The following is a 15502-nucleotide window of genomic DNA, read 5'->3' as shown; positions in this document are numbered from 1 at the left end:
TCTACTAAATGGTTGGCTCTGACTTGGATGTGTGAATGGGTAGCCATATATATAATTACACAAATGTAATTAATATTGCTCACTGGAAGGACAGGTCCTGAAGCTGAGGCTCCAAGACTGGCCACCTCATGAGAAGAGAAGACTCCCTGGAAAAGACCCTGATGTTGGGAAAGATGGAGGGCACAAGGGGAAGGGGACGACAGAGGATGAGATGGTTGGACAGTGTTCTCAAAGCCACCAACATGAGTCTGACCAAACTGCGGGAGGCAGTGCAAGACAGGAGTGTCTGGTGTGCTCTGGATCATGGGGTCACAAAGAGTCGGACACGACTAAACAACAACAACAATTAATATTATTTACCCTTTTTTACACAGACTGAACTTTCACATTGTAGCACACCAGTCCCCAGGCTGAAATACCCTGGCTTCCTGTAGGTCTGAACCTTAGGTGACCTCAGGAATGCCAACTTGAATAAAATGGGGGGGGGCAGGTAAGCCCCACCCCACCTAATCAATCACAGGACACCCATGGGCATAGGCAGGGGGGCAGCTGTCCCCCTAAATCAATAAAAATACTTAACTGAGGTTCTGCCCCCAACATAAAGCCTGGCTCCGGCAGACACAAACCATTTGAATGGCAATGACCATCAAGCGGGGTGGCGGCTGGCCCCCTTCAAATATTTTATGGGGGGTGGCGAAGGGACCCTTGGCCCCTCGGAGTTGCCTCCTTTGGGTGAGGACGGCGAACCTAGTTCATAGATGTGAGCCGGCAGCAAAGGGAAGCGAGGAAAAACCTCCGCTCCAGGCTGGCGCGCCCTTTCTTCCTCCAAGGGCGGCTCCGACCAGGCGTGCACTGACGTGCCGAGGGGCGGCGCTGCTGCTGCTGCTGCTGCTGTTGCCGCCGCCTCCGCCTCCACGGGCACCTCCTCCTGTTTCCTCCCCTCAGTCCCGGTTAGGGAATCTGCCGGCGCCGCCTTGCTGGGAGCGGCCGCCCAGGAGAAAGGATGCTCCTCCGGGCGCGGCGGCGGAGGAAGAGGCGCGGCGGACGGGACATCCCTGCGGCCGTCCGCTTCGCCAGCCTTGTTTAGCGCAAGACGCACGCAGCCTCCTCCATGGCGAAGCCCCGCGCTACGCTGCAGCGGCGAGGCCCGGCTTGCAGTGGGGAGCCCGGCGGCGGCGGCGCTGGTGCCCGGGCCCATCTTTCCTCTCGCCTCGGTGCGCCCTAAGGACTGCGGCGGCGGCGCTATGGCCGAGACGGAGCGGCCGGAGGAAGCGGCCCGGCTGTGGCGAGACGCCGCCCTGCGCACCGGCAAGCTGCGGAGCGACCTCGGGCAGCTGGAGCTGGGCTCCCGGGAGGAGAGCGGCCCGCAGGCAGAGCCGGAGCCCAAGTCCTCCTTGCTTCTGCAGCAGCACCAGCAGGAGCCGGAGCAGCCGCCGTCTCCGCTCGCGCCGTCGCCGCTGGAGACGCTGAACCTGAGCGGGCGCGGCCTGGAGGAGCTGCCCGAGGGCTTGTGCGCCGCCGTGGGCAGCAGCCTGAGCGTGCTCTCGATGCGCAGGAACCGGCTCGCGAGGCTGCCTTCGGCCGCCGCCCTGGGGCACCTGGGCCGCTTGGCCGAGCTCGACCTGAGCCACAACCGCCTGCGCTGCCTGCGCGACGACGGCCCGGCGCTGGCGCTCCTGCGCGGGCTGCGCAAGCTCAACCTCAGCCACAACCAGCTCGGCGCCGGCGGCGACGGAGCGCTGCCCGACGCCTTGGGCGAGCTGCGGCAGCTGGAGGAGCTGGACTTGAGCTTCAACCGCCTCAGCCGCCTGCCCAACGAGGCCCTGGCCCGCCTGCAGCAGCTGCGCGCCCTCGACGTGGACCACAACCAGCTTCCCGCCTTCCCTCAGGCGCTGCTGGCGCTGGGCTCCCTGGAGGAGCTGGACTGCTCCGGCAACCGGCACCTGCGGGCCCTTCCGGAGGGCATAGCTTCCCTGCGGCGCCTGAAGATCTTGTGGCTCAGCGGCACGGGCTTGGCTGCCCTGCCCGAAGGCTTGTGCCAGCTGGGGGCCCTCGAGAGCCTCATGGTGGACGGGAACCGCTTGAGAGGCCTGCCGGCCGGGTTTGGCGGCCTGCAGCGCCTCAAGATGCTGAACCTCTCCTCCAACCTGCTGGCCGACTTCCCCGCTGCTGTGCTGGCCTTGCCTGGCTTGGAAGAGCTGTACCTGAGCCGCAACCAGCTCACCCTGCTGCCCGCTGGGCTGTGCCAGCTGTGCCAGCTGCGGACCCTGTGGCTGGACAACAACCGCATCCGCTTCCTGCCTGACTCCATCGTCCAGCTGCGTCACTTGGAGGAGCTGGTCCTGCAGGGCAACCAGATTGCCATCCTCCCCGAGGGCTTTGGCCAACTCAACCGCATCAGCCTCTGGAAGATCAAAGACAACCCTCTGATTCAGCCACCCTACGAGGTCTGCATGAAGGGCATCCCTTACATCGCGGCCTATCAGCAGGAGCTGGCCCACTCCCAGCCTGCCCTCAAGCCCCGTCTCAAGCTGGTCCTGATGGGCCTGAAAAACGCAGGCAAGACGCTGCTAAGGAAGTGCCTCGTGGAGGAAGAGGGCGAGGGACAAGGGCATGGAGGGCTGTCCTTCGCTGCAGCCTGCAAGGACGCTGGGAGAGCTCGAACCAAGGGGTGCTTCATGCAGACCCTAAGAGACCTGCCCCCCCAACCTCTTTCCCCCAAAGCACAGCCACACCACCGCCCCATTGTGGAGCAGCCAGAGGCCTCCACTTTGCCAGCTTCGACCTTGAAATGTTCCCATTTGGGATGTATCTCCAGTGAGCAGTGGGACATGCTCTTTTACCCTTCCCCAAAAGCTGCTGGGCAGACCCAGGTGGGACGTTTTGCTGCTGAGCGGCAGGACGATGCTCCGCGGGCCCCGTCACCAAAAATAAATGGGGAGGCGCACTTAGGATATTACCCTCCCCTACGACCCATTATGCCCCCAGCTCCCTATGCAGCAGGGTTGCCAGGCGGCAGCAAAGGCATAGAGGTGACAGACTGGACTGCAGATGTGGAAAGGGGCCTGACTTTCATTGTGTATGAGCTGGCGGGAGACCCAAGTTACGACGTGATCCAGCCCTTCTTCCTCTCTCCGGGAGCCCTCTATGTGCTGGTGGTGAACCTGAGCACTTATGTGCCACAGTGTTTTTATCCCTCCGTGGGGCACTTCCTTCACTGGCTAGGGGCAAAGGTGCCACATGCCGTGGTGTGCATGGTTGGCACCCACGCTGACCTGTGCGCTGAACGGGAGGTGGAAGAGAAGTGCTTAGACATACACCGCCAGATTTCCCGGCAGGAGAAGTGCGACTACGAGGGCCTCCAGACTCTGGCCCAGCAGGTAGACGAAGCCCTGGGGCAGGATTTCGACCTGCGCTGCTCCAGCCCCCACGTCGCCTTCTACGGGGTGTCGGACAAGAACCTGCGGCGCAAGAAAGCTCAGTTCCAGTATTTGCTCAACCACCGGCCGCAAATCCTTTCCCCGGTGCTGCCTATCAGCTGCTGGGATTGCTGCCAGGTACGCCGCTTGCGAGAGAAGCTCCTTTCGGTAGCCGAGCATAGAGACATCTTTCCCAATTTGCACCGGGTGCTGCCAAGGTCCTGGCAAGTGCTGGAGGAGCTGCACTTCCAACCGCAGGCTCAGCAGCTGTGGCTCAGCTGGTGGGACTCAGCTCGGCTCGGCTTGCAGGCAGGACTGACAGAGGACCGTCTCCAGAGTGCTCTTTCCTACTTGCACGAGAGCGGCAAGCTGCTCTACTTCGAGGAGCACCTCACCCTGCGGGAATACGTTTTCCACAACTTGCCCAGGCTCATTGACATCCTCAACGTCTTCTGCCAACGGGATGCCACGGTCTTGCTCCAGAAACTGCTTGGCAATGCCCACGTGGACGAGCTGAAGGCCACGCAGCTCCACCACTATGTGGAAGGCTTTTTGCTCCACGGGCTTCTCCCCGCCCATGTCATTCGCCTGCTCCTCAAACCCCACATCCAGAGCAGAGAGGACCTGCAGCTTATCCTGGAGCTGTTGGAGAAGATGGGTCTCTGCTACTGCGTCAACAAGCCCAAGTCCAAGCCCTTGAATGGGGCGACGGCATGGTATAAGTTCCCTTGCTATGTGAAGAACGAGATGCCCCATGCAGAGGCGTGGATCAATGGCTCCAACCTGGGCGGGCAGTCCTTTGTCGCTGAGCAGCTGCAGATTGAGTACAGCTTCCCCTTCATCTTCCCACCGGGGCTCTTCGCCCGCTATAGCGTCCAGATCAACAGCCACGTGGTTCAGCGGTCTGATGGGAAATACCAGATTTATGCCTACAGGGGGAAGGTACCTGTCGTAGTAAGTTATAGACCTGCCAAAGGCACCCAGCAGCCAGATACTTTGTCTATTGCTAGTCATGCATCCTTACCAAATATATGGACAGCCTGGCAAGCCATAACCCCGCTAGTGGAAGAACTGAATGTCTTGCTTCAAGAATGGCCAGGCCTGTACTATACTGTGCATGTCCTTTGTTCCAAGTGCCTTAAAAGAGGGTCGCCCCACCCGCATACTTTCCCAGGTAAGAATATTTTAATGCTCAGATGTTGTGTGTGTGTGTGTGTGTGTGTGTGTGTATTTGTGCGCACACACTCCACTGGGTTAATATCGAGTGTGCACATGTAATTGCCTCATAAGCGGGTAGATAGATAGATAGATAGATAGATAGATAGATAGATAGATGCAGGCTGTCTTTCTGCAGCTGCTTGCCGCTTTGCAAGATGTTGCAGGTAATCTCGCCTAGAAACCTGACTACTGCCAGGTGAGAGAGGTTACCCCAGGATAAGTTTGCTTACCTGTATGTGCTCCGTGTTCCACCCTGCCAAGCAGTGAGGAATCATTGCACTTCTCTGTTCCCTCCAGATTTCTGGTCAGGGTTGAAAATGTCAAATTCTCCCTCGGCGCTTGGCAGAACAATACAGGATTCACCTGCGCTTTGATGTAGGCGGTGAAATTATTACTGTGGTGATGCAAATAAGTACATACAGAGGATCAGAATACACCCCCACCCCCCAGCAAACTCTGTTGCCGTGAAGCATATTAGTCATCCGGATTTTCTAGTCAAGTGATAAGTTGGTGTTTTGTGAACATCAGGCATAAATATGTATCTGGGTGTGTGGTTAAAATGGCTGTCTGCATCTTGCCTGAATAACAGTGATACCTGGCATATTTTTATAGCCTCACTTTGTCAGCAGCTTGCACCCTTGTCACAATTATGTCACTTGGTCAAAGGATAATCTTTTCCCACTCACTGCTGTGTTTAGCAGGCAGCATTGCGAAATAATCCCCCTTTGTGCAGCTTTTACATATGCTGATGTACAAAACAGCCAAAGGGACTGATTTACTTCTGCTGGCTCCTGTACATGTTTTCATAGAGAGTTCATGTTTATTTCTTCCTTAGATTCCGTATTCTGTTCTTCCTTCAGTCAGTTTGGCAATTTCCTATGTGTACAGCATGTGTGCGCGCACATATGTCGTTGCTTTGAATCTTAACAAGACTCCAAAAGCAACCATATATTGCGGCCAGCCAAGTGTTTGGTATTCTCTCTGTCCGCCCACTCCCGCCCCTGCCTGCGCTTAAATGCTGAGTATTGAAAAAGCGGGGGTGGGGGTGGGGGCTTGGGAAAGCCACAATAGATGGTTGGTGGGCCTGTGTGTTGTGCAGACCTGATGAATAGTATGTGAATGTATTCTTAACACTTTGGAATACTTGCAAAGCAAATTGATTTAGGGGATGTGTTTCAATCGCTGGCTTTTAAGATAAAAAAAACCCCAGATAATCTCTGATGTTAGAATTTTCGTCAAAATTGCCTGTAAAAGGGGCGCGGGGAAATGTTAGGTGGAGGTGATTGCTTTTTTGGTTTCTTAATGTTGACAGTGGCCAACAAGGAGGATTACTGCATATGGCATGTATATTCATCCCCCTTTTCCCTCAAGTCTGGTAGGTTTCTGTATTGTTTCAATACAAATGTTGACCAGAGGCGATAGTGGGGGTGGGTGGGGATGCCCTCTCTATGGGAAGCTGTGCCTCTCTCTCCAACCGCATCAGTTATCTTAAAGATAATGGGCCGGGTCCAGCTATGTAGGTGTGGTCGTGGGAGCCAGGGCAACACATTCTGCCAGTGCAGGGTGGTCCAACTTTTCATACCAAGTGGGGCACAAGAGCATGGAACCAACGGGATACACGTTGCCATGTCATGCGGGTGGGGGACGGACGGAAGGGACAAGGCCAAAATTTGGCATCTTCCCAAAGTCCAGCATATCGCTTACCCATAGCTGCCAAGTTATCCCTTTTTTCCAGGGATTTTCCATTATGCTGAATAGGCTTCCTCGCGAGAAAAGGGAAAACTTGGCAGCTATGCTTACCCGGCTTTGGAAAGATGGTACAAAGGGCATCAAATGTTGCCAAGAGGCCTTGAAGGTTTGTGTTGGATCACGTTGCCCTTGTGAAATAGGGCTTCCATTGCCCACTGGGTGCCCTCCCACATTGGCTCTGGGGTGTCTAGAGAACTCCTAGAACAGCAAGGAGGACAGAGAGGGGAGATGGTTCTGTTGGGCAAGCTGAAAGCTTTGCACTGGTGGAGCTATTAGAGGAGTACAACAACATGGAATTCCTCCCAAGCTATTGTGCAGTCGTACACCTGCAATCCTGAAAGCTGTTCAGATTTGATCTCCTTTTAACTGTGTCCTAGCTTGCTCCCCCCCCCCCCGTAGAATTCAAAGGGAGCCACTGAAAAGTCATTCAGGCCCTCTTTGGATAAACTTGTTTGGGGTTCTTTTCCCCGCTATGATACTAGCCAGTGATGTGGAGCAGAAAATGACATCTGTGGGGAAATTTCTATTTCATAAGTCAATTAGCAGCAGTGAATGGATGTCAACTGATAATAGAAAATTTGAAAATGCAATACTGTATGTGAAACTTGACGGTTTCAAAGCTTTAAGTTTTGTTTACTAAAACCAGGAAAAATAAACAATAAGAAAAATAAAAAAAAGTCAAATGAAAGTCAAATGAAAATACAATATTTGAAAATACAGCATTTGAAACGTGATAGTTTCTTAGTTTTCAGTTTTGTTTCCTAAATGCAGGAAAAATAAACATGCTGAATTTGAACACTCGATATCTAGGGGCATCTAATTTTTTTTGGGGGGGGGGTGAAAACTGAAAGTTTTATAGTGCAAGTTGCCCTAGGAAAAGTCTCCTGGTTCCAGTTTTTTCTGGAAAGTTTGCGTCATTGCAAATGACCTTTATGCAGAAAGGCAATTAAGAGGAAAAAAAGATGCACTGGTTTGCTGGAATGATTTCTTCCTTAATTATGAAAGCTACTTCCACTATTGTGGTCCCCTCTGAGCCCCAGCAAAGAGTGACTCTCTGAGTCACTCACTGCAAGAGAGGGTTGCAAAATGACTGCCTCGCTCTCCTCCCCCTAGTCTAGGTTTCAATTGTGGGAGCAGGCGAGAGGACAGCCAACACAAAGAGATTGTGGTTGCAGTGGTGACTCACAACTTCTCTTCAGTGTGATAGCTGGAGACTTTCTGATGACGGTTTGTTTTGAATTCATTACTTGTGTGCAACCAGTTGATACTTTCCTGCTTTAGTAATGCAGACTTGAGTCAGAACGCCGGAAGAGTATTTTTGGCAAGCGGAGCGTATGTTGGCATAAAATCAAGTCAAACTTCTGACCTTAATAAGCAATGTGTTTATGGGACTTTTCTTTCAACAAAGTACTTGGGAATGTACTTCATAAAGATTGGGGGGGTTGAGTTAATTTTACTCTTATTCAAATGTGTGTTTTGGCTCGTTTGGATTTTTCTTAGACTGTGGTTAGTTTTTGACCTGCCTTGCTGCTGCTGCTGCTTCTACACGCCTGGAAGTAAGCATCAGTAGAAGTCATTTCAGAGGGCTCAAGTCTTCAGATTCATGGCATCTGTTAATGCAGCAGGCCCCTGTTGATTTGATCTTAGGTAGAGTTTCTGCTGTCAACATAACAGGGTCAGTCAGGGTTGCCCACAGCAAGTTCTTTTATATTGTCTCCAGAAGGTGGGACTTCACAGTTTCCTCCATAGCAGTCTTGTGATTCTGCGAGAGAGAGCAGCCAATGTCTGGTAGATTTTGTGTGCTTCTCAGTGCTTTTTCTTGGCGGTACGCGCTGATACGCAATACCAGCACCGTTTTCCAACAGCTTAAAGTAAGAGAGCAATGACTGGCAGCTGCAAAATCACCTGCGCCTTGGAAGCCCTTCCAGGATCCCCTTTCCCTCCTTCCCACCTCCTCCAATTTCTTAGCATTGCTGGTGATGAGCACCACACTCCACCCAGCTGTTGCTCAACCAATCCCATTGCCAGAAATTAACCCCAGCCCCGGCCTCAGCTGCCTCCTCAGACAACTCAAATTTGGCCAATGAGAGAGACTGTTACAGGTGACTGACTGGTTTCTTGGTGGGTGGGTGAACAGGTGAGGAGCGGTGACTGGCAACTCTGCAAGCCTATGGAGGCATGATTTGCAAAGACGGAAGGCGCCGGCAGCCAATGAGCTTTGAGAACAGAGGGGAGGGGGTTGAGGGAAATAAGCTACCGTGAGAAAGGCACTTCCTGTGCCTCGTCCCACCACAACAGGCACAGTTTCCCTCCCCTCTTCCAATCTCCTTTTGCAGCCATGTCACCAATGGAGACTGTGGTTGCTGCATGCGCAGGACCTTGCCTCAGCCGGATAGTGGGAGTGCTTCTTTTGGGAGTGAGGTGGGTGTGCCTTTGAGTGGTACAGTAAGTACCGGCCCCTTTTTTCTGGAAAAAAAGCACTGGTGCTTGTGTTCTTGCCTGTCGTTACTTAACATAGGGCAATCAATCTACTGGGTGCTTTAGAGAGCAATAATGACAGTTCTTTGCCACCAGGGTGGTCATAATCCGAGTATTGACTGTTACAGAGACATAACAAGGGGCAATAACTGAGGAAACACAGTTAAGAATCCCTTCAGTCCAATGCTATGTTCCTGCCATTCTTAAATTTATAGTATCTTGTTAACCAAGCCAATCATCCCATAAGGAAAATTAGCATCTGTTTGTGAGCAAAGTTCATTATCCCTCTCTAAAATGCTTGTTGGAAACCGGGTGGCCCCTCCAATTTGGCTTTCTGTTGATATAAAAATTGCATTCAGGTACTAATAATTCTGCAGATAACTGCTAAACAAGATTTTAGTTTTAAGTATATGCGAACTTCTGAAAATGTGAACCACACACTGAAATCATTCAAGGACAAGACGATCCCGATGAGCCCAGAGGATACTGATTAAAGGCTCTGCTATTTTCAGGTCACCTTCATCATTGGATTAAAAACATACAGATGAAGCCATCTTATGCCAAGTCAAAGCATTGGACATCTAGCTCAGCATTGTCGACATAGACTGGCAACAACTTTCCTGGGTTTCAGGCAGGAAAAATTTCCTACCTTACCCTAACTGGGGATTGAATCCTGGGGCTCTGCCAGTGAGCTAAAGCCCTTCCTCAAGGGTTACAGATTGCGGGGTCAGAGGAACTCCTTCCTGGGAAGAGATTGGTGAAGTTCATATATGTTTGGTCAGGCCTAAATAGATCAGCTGGTGAAAGACCCTTTGTTTCATTCTGAATTTCTCACCTTGCTTGGAAATGTGTTCCTCTTTCCTCTTCAAAAGAAGGAAGAACAAATACGTTTCAGAGCATGACTACATATTACTTGCAGCTGGTTGTAGTGAAGCCCAGCAGTTAGTGCAAACCGTGGTTTACAAATCCACTTAAAGTCATGGTTTCTGTTTCAGGTCTATGGTAGAACCATAGTTTATATTAAGGGTTGTGCTTGGATTGGTGACTTGGTAACCTAGGTTTAAAGTCTGACAAGGGAAAGAGGCAAGGGAAATCACTTGGAGAGGAGCCTGCATTCTCAAAGCTGGTGCTGCATTTAAAAACGTTTCTGGGGAGCCATTATTACGTGGCATTGGAGTGTTGTAACATAGAAAACCCTAGAGCAGGGAGTGGCTAACAGAGCTAGAAAGTCAGATATAAAAGTTAGGCAGTAAACCAGGGTTATAGTCACCAAAACAAAATGCCTAGTTGCCATTTTTGAGCCAGACAGCTCAAAAGTCACATTTTTCAAAATGACTTATTGGTTCCTGAAATTCACTCTGATTGTGCAGATAAAATATAATTCTACAGGATGTGTTGCTAGTATGTGAAAGCAGTCAAGATCCATGGATCCACAAGCATACACCTCCAGATGGTGATGTCATGTTCCATCCTGGTGACCGGGCATCTTCGCTTGGTCACAAGCGGCCAATAGCCAGCTGCAAAATGAATTTTGAACGCCGGTGGCCCTCTAGTGTTGTTGAACTCTAATTCCCACTATCCTTGATGTGTTAGCCATACTGGCTGGAGTTTATGGGAGTCTTAACAGCCATAGGAGAGCTACAGGTTAGTTAGCATTGCCCTATAGGAGCAGTGTTACACGATAGGGTCACTGTGGGGAAAGCATATTCGCCAACTGGAATATTCGCCAATGGGACCAGGGGCAGGGTGTGTGTGTAGACTTTAGAAAAATTATTTTGAGCACCCTGATTAAGAATGATCTTCTATGTTAAAAAGACGACCTAACTTTCCGTATATTTAAGGCCTGAGCTTTTTATGTTCAACTTGGGGTTCTGGTTTTAGGTATGCCTTGTGAATTTAAGAACACCAGGCAGCTTGATGTGACAAACGATAAAGGAGCATGCAGAAGACTACCGATGAGATAAGCACATTTCAGAGACTCTCTTGCATACCCCAATTGAGGATTTGCATTGCTGTCTTTTTACAATTGTCTCATTGTGCGTCTGAATATATTCTAGCTAGACTAAAGAATCTAATGCATGCTGTCTGAGTCACTAAATGATGCAAAGAGTGCTGCTCCCGGGATCTCCCCAGACACTCGGATTATGGGAAGAGGAGTGGGTTAAGGAGTTAACTGATTGGTTAAGTGGTTTTGAGAAAGTTCTGTAAAGTGTGGAATGGTTATTATAGTCCTAATCCCATTTAGAGACTAAAAGGGTAGGATTTGGGGTTTATGTTTCTTCCAGATTAGTTAATTTATGCTAGAAGTCATGAAATCTTGTGAACACCTCTCTTGAAATATGCAGGCCATTTTCTATTTCATGTAACAACAAATAACTGTATGCTTATGTTGTTTGGCTCTGTTGAGACTCCAGTAAAATTTTCTGTAAACAATTCCCTGAACTTGTGTTGCTGTCCTATGCATGCTTATTTGGTGGTAAATCCTTCTGAAATCAGTGAAGTTATTTCGTGAGTAAGCATGAATGAGATCTGATTGTTAGAAAACTAGCTCGTAAGGGAGAAAGGTTCTAGCCTAGCCTTCAACCTGAATTGCCAGCCAGATGGGCGGGGTATAATATTATATTATATTATTATTATTATTATTATTATTATTATTATTACATGCAAAAAAGGTTCCTGTGCAGGTATCAAAACAACATGCAAAGGTATCAAACATGCAAGTTTGACATGCAAAGTTGCGGGATTGTCGAGAGATAGAGACATTACTGTCAACAGTTGTGATCGTTTCTGAATTAGAGCATTGTGCTCACAGTTTGTTCAGATACAACAGCAATGGAGGGGAGAGACAGCATTAGCCTTTATGAAGCTGCTTTGTTTGTTAAATTTATGAGGAACTGCATCTTTATTAGAAGCTACGTCTGTTTTCTCCCAAATGAAAGCAATCAATGAAGTTGTTCATACTACCGTATATAGCTCAACTCAATCTTCAGAACTCAATAATCCAGCCATTGCATCAGAGAGCTGACTATGAAATTCAAGAAACGTATTCTTTGAGAGTGTTTTGCTGCCTCTCATGGAAAAGGCATGGTAGGACAGAAGAACTAAACCTTTCCAAAGAGCCTCCATAATACGCAAATACCACTATGAGTGAAAGGAGAAGAGGTCCAGTGGTACTGTACGAAGTGCCATGCAGATGGATTCTGAGGACCAAAAATATCTAGGAGAATGCTGATCCTGTAATGTTAAAGATGCTGCTTAGAGGGCTAAAGCTGACATTTATCTATACTGATAAGAAAATACCTTAGTTTTCAAGAGTCTAATCTACATTCCAAATATCACATGGTACAGGCCTCCTAGAAACAGGTATGTCAAAATAATTGATCCTACACAAACTACAGTGTCACAAAGAAGACTAGAAGGTATTATAGCTTTTTAAAATGTTAAATTCAGTAGGGTTAAAAATATTTTGAAAAAGTGTTTATTTACATTTGTAAGGTTGCACATCACTCACTACCTGCTCTGCAAGTACTCTTGTAAGATTAATTTTTTGCAACTCAAAATCCCTGGCGCCCTTACTAGTAATGTTTGAGCCCCTGAAAGACGTCCCCAGGAGCAATTCCAGACCCTTGTGTTCCCCCTCCTCTTCGGACTTTCTCAAGCGTTTTGTTTGTAGCATGGTATCAGTTAGAAGGAAATCATACTCCACTCTCCAGCCTTGCACTTTAAAACAAAAGACCCTAAAGAAATTTGCAAATGCCGTCACATATTTGCAATACTTAATGAGCTCACGTTGACTTTTGTGCTCCCAAACATGTCTAGAGGGGAGAGTGTAACCAGCCTTGTGTGACAGAATAGCGTCTGATCACGGTTGCTGGGTCAAGCAGCTGTATTGTTGATCATTTGTAAGTTTTAGCAGGAAGCTGGGAGACAGCAGGTTCCCTGTTAATCCCTTCCCACCCAAAACTGCACTGGCTAGCTGTTACAGCTTAACTCTAGTGCACCTACCCCATCTTCACTTGTTAAAAACATCTCTCATTTTCCAATAACGTGAATGAGATGTCAGGCGTGTCTGCTTCTCTTCATTTGCATGCCACTGGAAGAGATCAGAAAGACATGCTTTTGATTTTAAACTAACAATAGTTTCCCATGACATCCACACTCAGAGATACCTGGTTTGACTGTAGTTAGTGAAAATAAGCCAGGAGCAAGCATGTTTTTATGTCCTGTTTTTTGTTGTTCTCAAATCAACTTACTTAGAGTAGGGGACCAGGGTAATGCCATGCTGTGTGGCAATGGTTGCCAACAATGCACATATACGCCCATAGAGGCCTTTTCGACTAAGTGTAGGAAGAACTTTCTGAAAGTAAGAGCTGTTAGGCAGTGGAACAGACTCTCTTGAAGGGTGGTGGACTCTACTTCCTTGGAGGTTTTGAAGCAGAGGTTGGATGGCCAGCTGTCATGGATGTTTTGAGATTCCTGCATCGCAGGTGGTTGGACTAGATCAGGCATCCCCAAACTTCGGCCCCCCAGATGTTTTGGACAACAATTCCCATCTTCCCCGACCACTGGTCCTGTTAGCTAGGGATCATGGGAGTTGTAGGCCAAAACATCTGGAGGGCCGCAGTTTGGGGATGCCTGGACTAGATGACCCTTGGGTTCCCTTCCAACTCTGCAATTCTATCATTCTATGAATGATGCCATTGTGGTTACTCCTAGACTGCAAGCCTAAAGCTACCAACTTGGGTATACTTCCTTGGGAGGAAGCCCCACCAAATTCATCCAAGGAATTGAGCTTCATGGCTGCAACCCTAAGCATAGGAACAAAGGAAGCTGCCTTATAACTGAATTACCCCAGTGCTCCCATCTGGCTTTGTATCAATGACTGACAGTGTCTCTAAGGATTTCCTCCAGCAGCCTTATCTAGAAATGCCAGGGACCTAATCTGTGACCTCCTCTATACAACACACACACCCCACCAGTGTGTTATAGTTGTGCCCCCAAAGCACACTGGCCAGATCACTGGGACTTCCTTCTAAGCAGAGTTAGGGTCAACCTGCACTTCCCATGATCAGGGGGAAAACAAAGGGCCAGGCTGCCAGGGCTGGAGTCAGATGCAGGTCAGCATGAAGAAGCAAGGCCAGTTGTCAGTGCTCAGTCAACTTTTTATTCAAGGAAATGAACATACAACTCAGCAACACTTCCCATTAGGTCTTGCCCCTGTCAGGACTGACGGTCCCTGCCTTCTAAGGCTCCTCTCCCATGCAGTCTCAAACAGCATCTGAGCATCTTTGTCCTCTGTTCCACTCTCCTCATTATTCTGTGCGTTCTTGGAGACAAGGCTGGAGGGGAGCTTGTCACAGCAGGAGAGGGAGACTCCCTGGATTCCTCAGCTGTCTCTTGACGCCCTTCCTCTGCTTCAGCCTTGGAGTCTGAACTGCTTCCTTCCACAGGTTCTTCTTGCTCACTAAACTTTGTTGCCCCTTCAGCCTCCAGCTAGATTATCTGAATTGCAGAAATTGGCCTCTTTGCTTATAGTGGCCACTGACACATGCCTTGAAAAGAAATAAAGAGGAGACTAATTTGCAAATGCACATTTGGATGCACATTTAAAAGTGATTACTACCCTACTGAGTTATACAAAGCAGACCCATTGGTTTTGGGGAATCTGAGTATGAATTAGCTGGATGCATGATTTTAATGCATGACTAATGTTAGATATCACCCTATAATTTTTATAGAGAAATACATTGCATCTCACTATAGTGGGGAAGACCATGGCCTGTGTGCATGTGCTCAGTTTTCTGCCAAGGTGCTCACTTCTGATGGGCAGTTCCAGGGCCCCTGCTTTCCTTTACTTTTAAACCAGTTTTGGAATGGACAGCCATTCAAATAGAGGTCATCATACAGAGAACTGCCACCTGTCCTTATGCTGCCACTATCCTAACCTTATCCTGCCACCTGTCCTTATCCTAACCTTCTGATAGCCCTTCAAATGGACGAAAGTTTTCTCCAAAGGAGGACACTGACCACCCTGTTTTTGCCCTGCTTCTTCTGCTAATGTGTGCATGTGGTACCAGTTTCTCTGTCATTGAGACCTTGTCCATTTTCCACATAATTTAAATAGGTTGCATGTTTGTGTGTGAGTGAGTGTGTGGTTTCCTAAACAAAGAAAGATGTGAAATTAGACTCTTTAAAAAAGTACTAGGGGAGTAGTATGCCTTAGTACCTTGGATGCTAGGATAGGAAGCATCCACATGATCCAGCCTATCTAGACACATGCTGGTGATGCATTGGGAAGCATCATTAAAGCATAAGGCACAGTGCAAAGGTTGCTTGAATTGGTCCTTAGATGCCATGGCGGAGTTCAGAACAAAGCTTATTCCCTGAAATCCCCACCCAAAAACCCTCCCATGCTAATACTTGGGGAAGTGAGGGATATAGGGGGAAATAGATGGTTACATTCGAAGTTAGCATTGGAAATTAGCAAGGACACCGCAGGGACTTGAACCCTGTCCTGGAAACCTTGAAGGTGGTGCTTGAAATGGTCCTTTGGTGCAATGGTGGAGTTAAGAATCAAGCTCAGTCACTGAAGTCACCACCCTCCCATGCTAATACTTTAGGTTTTTTTAAAAAGGGAG

General features: G+C 48.9%; 2 protein-coding genes across 3 annotated transcripts in view; one reads left to right on the top strand and one right to left on the bottom strand.

Annotated features, from left to right (window-relative positions):
- LOC118075273 (low-density lipoprotein receptor-related protein 2-like) overlaps positions 1 to 1198 on the bottom strand; it is a 94113-nt gene extending 92915 nt beyond the window's left edge. The window contains exon 1 of the mRNA XM_060269097.1: positions 899 to 1198. Within this exon, the coding sequence (XP_060125080.1) occupies positions 899 to 1198 (300 nt within the window). The remainder of the gene's footprint in view (positions 1 to 898) is intronic.
- MFHAS1 (multifunctional ROCO family signaling regulator 1) overlaps positions 910 to 15502 on the top strand; it is a 49867-nt gene continuing 35274 nt past the window's right edge. Inside the window, exon 1 of one of the 2 annotated variants that reach the window (XM_060269124.1) lies at positions 910 to 4593. In XM_060269124.1, the coding sequence (XP_060125107.1) occupies positions 1245 to 4593 (3349 nt within the window). In that variant the 5' untranslated portion in view covers positions 910 to 1244. The remainder of the gene's footprint in view (positions 4594 to 15502) is intronic. The other variant, XM_035140531.2, reaches the window with a different exon arrangement.

Source organism: Zootoca vivipara, chromosome 16 (assembly GCF_963506605.1).
Source record: "Zootoca vivipara chromosome 16, rZooViv1.1, whole genome shotgun sequence".
Classification (NCBI taxonomy): Eukaryota; Metazoa; Chordata; class Lepidosauria; order Squamata; family Lacertidae; genus Zootoca; species Zootoca vivipara.
Note: the sequence above shows the minus strand (reverse complement) of the source record. Positions and strands in the feature narration are given on the sequence as shown.